Here is a 5,819-nt window from a genome sequence, read left to right as displayed (position 1 = left end):
TACATTACTTACGTCACATACTATTATAAAAAAAAATAATTTTTTTTATGAAAATACATCTTATTTTTCAAAGAATAATATAAAATTAAAACCATTGAAAATTTTAATATTTTACTCTAACTTTATGATTAACTAATCAATGGTGGTTTATATTAACAAATAGATTTCATCAAGATTTTCTAAAATATTTTTAAATTTATTTTTAAAACTAATTTTTAACCATGATCAACGAGTTAAATGTATATAATTTGCACATTAACTTTCTCGGCTATGATTGACCAACACAAAATCTATGTATTTTAATAAAACTAAAATTAAAATATATAATTTTTCATAATAATCAAATATTTTATTGAATATCTAATCTCTCTTTAAAATATTATTGTGTTAATTAAATGTCCTCGTAATTTATCCTCTGCTAGAAAATATAAAATCATTTGGGAGAAGACGACTTCATTTATTTATTTTTTCTTTGAAAGTTATATTGATTTACATCTGACTCTCCCATTTTGTGGATTATTACAAGGTATTTGCTTTCAGGTGGAGACCAGGCGGTAGTGGGTTATGTTCAGACCACGATGGCTAGCTCGAAAGTGGAAACAGACTGATAGTGCATGCCACGTTCCCTTCTGACTTTTAATCAGAACGTACTTTTTTTTTTTTTTTTCTGTTTGTTCGATTGAATGTCTGACCTCATTCCTTCATCTCATTTTCATGGGCCAAGCAAGGTATTGAAATTATATGCATGTCTTTGTCTATTCAGCCATAAGTAGGTTAATATGTCTGTCATTCGTGTTTTGCCAAGTGTGCGGGTGAAAATGCATGCGGATGCATGCAAAACCACATGTGCTCGTGTCCGCGTGCGCATGTTTAAATCATCTCTGGGCCAGTATAAAATCTCAATATATATATAAAATAAAATAGAGCATTCACGATATAATTAATTATATTTGTTGTATTCAAAGATGTTGCCCCATAATTGTCTCTCTTTCTCGTCACCTCGTCGACTGTTTTAAAGTCAAACTACTATTCTACTGTTCGCCATTGAAAACATAGGAGCTGAAGCTAAACCATATCGAAATAGTGGCTGATTGAGCAAAAGACACCTATTGTCAAATTTCTACGCATCTTCTTTCCCGAATGGCCGCATCGCACCGGAAAAAGGCAACTATATATGCTCGAAAAAGTAAGAATTGCCCAATCGATTCGCAGTGTCACATAAAGCAATCATTATAGCACGAATCTTTCAGTGGAGGGAGAAGTGGGGCCGGAACAGCACAGCATAGCTTGGTGGACAATCCCTTGTAGCTGCCGTTTAATTCGGTTTCAACGATTTTCTAAATTTTGAAGTTTCCAAACGTATTATATTGTTTTCATAAAATATGAAACTTGAAATATAAACTGGTTCTTGGCAACCTCAACAAGTTACATCTAGAGCGGCATGGTATAAATCCTTCTCTTCCTGCTTCGTCGCTCCTCCATCGCCAAACGACGACGCTCGGCTAGCAATGGGCGTCGCCAGGTACGTCGGCTTCTCCTCCCCCGCCATGATCACTACCACCTTCTCCTCGTAGCACGCTTGCCGCACCGCCGCCGCCTCCGACCTCATCTTGCCCTCGGCCTCGCCGCCGCCGACGTCCCTCTCGGGGCGCCTCGACAGCTTCCAGTACGAGCAAGCGAGGAGGAGGAGGGCGAGGGCGATGAGGGCCAGCATCGCCGCCAGCCCACTGAACAAGTACGGAACCGGCGAGTGCCACCTCGAATAGCCTCCAGCTGCCCCCGGCTCCGCCATCGCGGTCGCGTTCGAGGCTACTCCCGCGCTCATCGTAATTAATTAGTTCCGAGAAATGGCGATGGGAGAAATGGAAGCTTGGGGATATTTATAAGAGGTAGGATAGCCGAGGGCGAGGTTGTAATTAACAAGATACATCAAAAAATTGTGAAATTATGTGTTCGGTTCCTTAAAATTGAATACCGATTCTTTGGGGTTTTGAATGCAAGAAGGAAGTGGAGATAGGTAACTGGAGGATGGGTGCTGAACTCGTCCACATTAATCCTTAATTTTCTTCGTATAATCGTCAATGTTAAATGTCACTTTAAAGCAATATGTAGGCAATATGTATATGTAAAGCTACTGCGCACTGAGGCGTGCTGTGGCATTAATGGTCGATCAGCAATATAATCGCATTTGGTGATGTGATGAGACACCTGGAAAAAATACTCTAGCGATCGAATTATTCATCACTAATCAATTACTAAATTTATTGATTAAATTAAATGATTCATCGCTATAAAATAGAGATGAAAATTTATAATTTTTATGCTAATTTTAGAGATGAATATTAAATTTTATTGACGGAATATTTAATTTCGTCTCTAAACACATTAACAATATTGTCATAGTTATAGCCAAACTTAGTCATAGAATATAATTTTTCGTTATTAAATAGAGATGAATTATTAAAAAATCATCGCTATCTACATGATCTTGTCTGAAAGCCTACATCAAGAGGTTCAATTAAGTGACCATGAATGTTCTCACGGCTACCACGGAGATTCTAGTAAATGTCTTTTCTCAGGAACTTAATGATAATGATTTCTTCAAAGATTTAATTAGAAAACCTCCAGCTAACTTTGATTTATTGATTGAACGAGCAATTGAATTTATCAATGTGGAAGAAACTCAAGTTGCCCGGAAGGAGGTTATCACACCTGTTCCTGCCCTCGAGTGCCCCGTAGCCCCTGTTCCTCGGCCTAAAGAATCTCGTGCGGGCCCTCAATATTGTCATCTAGAACCACGGCCTCAAGTTGTACAACATGTGGGGGTTCCTCGAGAGGTCTCACAAAAGTGGTGCACGTATCATCAAACAACTACTCACAGCACAGAGGAGTGTTACACTCTACGAAATTAGCGAGAAGGCAACCCCAGATATCGTCGGTGTTCCCCAGCCCCAAATCACCGACTGTATCGATGACAAAATAGGCCGCTCAAGATTGAGTATCGGGCGACCAAGCCACAACTGAGAACTTTACAACTCCTGCCCGATCAAGTTCAAGGGCTTGCCCGGGTACAACAAGAACAATCATTCGTCCGACAAGAAGAAAATTGCAATAATACTGCTTGGGGTAATATCAACATGATAGTTGGGGGCCCACTGATGATGACTCCAACTGAGAGAGAAAATCACATGCTCGACGTTTGGTAATCCATGAAGTTAGATGTAGCATGTAGCAGACGATTGGGTCTGAAATTAGCTTTGGGCCCAAAGATTTAGAGGAAATAGAAATATCCCATGATGATGCCTTGATAATTAAGGTTGTGATAGCCAATTATAATATTTCTGGCACTTTTATTGACACAAGTAGTTTTGTTAACATCATTTTCAAGCAAGCTTTTGATCAATTGCAGATTGACCGAACGAGCTCCAGCCCATGTCAATTCCTTTGTATCGGTTTATAGGCAGCGAAGTCCAATTTCTCGGCGAGATTAAATTGGTTATATCCCTCAAGGAGCGTCTGATGCGGACACACCGATCAGTCTTTATGGTGGTGGACGCACCTTCAACCTATAATGTCATCTTGGTCGGCTGACCCTTAATGAATTTCGGGCAATCATTTCAACTTTCTGTCAGAAAATTAAATTCTCTATGGATGATCAAGTTGAGAAGGTCAGGGGTGATCGACTGGTAGCCCGCAAATGCTATGTGAAAGTAGTAAAATTAGAAGTTAATGTCGCTCGAAAATTCAAACGATGGAGATCAACGCCATTCAAGAGAACTCGCCCATCCTAGTGTATGAAGAGGAGGAAGTGCAAATTCAGGCTGGTCGGCCTGAGGTAACTACTCATATAGTGGTCGACCTGTCTCCTGAACTTAAGGCCGAGTTATTGAGGTGTCTGACATGCAACAGTGATGTATTTGCCTAGATGCCCAAAGAAGTGACGAGTATGTCTCCGATGGTTATGGAGCATGCACTCCATGTATATCCTGATGCCCACTCAATCAAGCAAAGAAAATGGAATTTTGGAGCCAACCAGAATAAGATCATTAAATAAGAGGTGGACAAATTATTGGATGCAAGCTACATCCGAGAAGTACAATTCCCAAGTTAGCTGGCTAAAATTGTTCTGGTGTCTAAGCCTGGAAACAAGTGGCAAGTCTGCAACAATTTCCTAGATCTCAATAAGACTTGTCCGAAGGATTATTATCCTTTACCTCGTATTGACCAAGTGGTGGATTTTACAGCTGGCTGTGAGTACATCTGTATGCTGGACGCTTATAAGGGATATCACCAAATCCTGCTTGCTAAGGAGGATCAAGAAAATGTTAGCTTTATAACTGTTGAGGGCACTTACTGCTATAATGTCATGCTTTTTGGATTAAAAACTGCAAGAGCTATTTATCAAAAGCTCATGAATAAGGTTTTTCAAAAGCAAATTGGAAAAAAGATAGAGGTCTATATGGATGATATTCTTATCAAATCTCTCCGAGCAATAGATCTTTGTGTGGACATCGAAGAAACCTGCAAAACTTTGAGAAAGTACGGGCTCAAGCTTAATCTTGGCAAATATTTATTTAGAGCCAAAAGTGAAAAATTTCTGGGTTATATGGTGACTGAGCGGGGAATAGAAGCTAATCCCAGCAAAGTCCAAGCATTACAAGATATGGCTCCTCCACGTAATTTGAAGGAGACATAGAGATTGACAGACCGAATTACTACCCTGTCTCACTTCATTTCCCGGTCGGTCGATCGGAGTCTCCCCTTCTTCAAGACACTGCGCCGAGCAACCAAGTTCTAATGGGATGAGGATTACAACAAGGTGTTTGAGGAGCTGAAGGATTATCTGTCTACTTTTCCTATATTAGCTAAACCAATAGTGAGTGAAACTTTATGGATTTATTTATTAGCTAATGAACATGTTGTTAGTTCAATATTAGTGAGGCAAGAGCGAAGAGAGCAATAACCTATATAATTTTTGAGACATTTATTAAAAGGAGCCGAGTGTCGCTGTACCGTGCTCAAGAAGTTGGCGTATGGATTCGTCTTAGCTGCTCAAAGGTTGCATCCTTACTTTTTATTACATTCAATCATCGTATTAACTAATAGTACCTTGGCATGAGTACTGGTTAACCCAGAGGTGTTTGGAAAATTGATCAAATGGATGATCGAACTTAGCGAGTACGATATATAATACAATCCTCAAGCAGCCATCAAGACCCAGGCTCTAGATGATTTCATAACAAAAGTGCAGGTCCGAAAAATTGAAGAAACTTGGAAGGTATATGTTGATAGATCCTCCACCCAACAAGGTAGTGGGATAGATATTCTTCTTATCTCACCCAGGGAAGATTGAATGTAATTATTTGTGCGGTTAAATTATCGAGCAACCAACAATTACGTAGAATATGAAACCTTAATAGCAGGATTGTAAGCTACTCGGCACATGGGAGCCACCCGGGTTTTAATCTATTCTGATTCCCAGCTAGCAGCCCAACAATTATCTAGTAATTTTGAAATCAATGCTGAACGGCTCAAGTTATATGCAGAGACATTTGATAAGTTAAGGGTGGAATTTCAAGAAGTTAGTGTATATAAAATTCTCCGTTCAGAAAATTAAACAACATATGAGTTAGCTAACTTGGCCTTTGCCATAATTCCTTGGAATTTGGATAACCTATGAAGCAGTCATTATTGATAGCTTGCATTGAGAGGCAAACCGATTTAGAATTGTAAAGCAATTAGAGGGCACCAATTATCCTATTCTTACAAGAAGGTATTTTACCAACTGATAGAGAGCAAGCACGGGTATTTAAGAAAAG

The 5,819-nt window shown here is 39.4% G+C and overlaps 1 protein-coding gene across 1 annotated transcript; it reads right to left on the bottom strand.

Annotated features, from left to right (window-relative positions):
• Nucleotides 1–1,314: 1,314 nt before the first annotated feature.
• On the bottom strand, nt 1,315–1,898 carry LOC122000406 (protein GLUTAMINE DUMPER 1-like). The gene has a single exon (XM_042554821.1). The coding sequence runs from the start codon at nt 1,823–1,825 to the stop codon at nt 1,418–1,420; it is 408 nt and encodes a 135-aa protein (XP_042410755.1). The 5' UTR covers nt 1,826–1,898; the 3' UTR covers nt 1,315–1,417.
• Nucleotides 1,899–5,819: the final 3,921 nt, after the last annotated feature.

Source organism: Zingiber officinale, chromosome 1A (genome assembly GCF_018446385.1).
Source record: "Zingiber officinale cultivar Zhangliang chromosome 1A, Zo_v1.1, whole genome shotgun sequence".
In the NCBI taxonomy this organism is placed as follows: Eukaryota; Viridiplantae; Streptophyta; class Magnoliopsida; order Zingiberales; family Zingiberaceae; genus Zingiber; species Zingiber officinale.
This window is presented reverse-complemented; position numbering and strand designations above follow the sequence as displayed.

Coding starts and splice junctions, on each gene's coding strand:
- LOC122000406 (XM_042554821.1), bottom strand. CDS start 1,825: ATGAGCGCGGGAGTAGCCTCGAACGCGACCGCGATGGCGGAGCCGGGG.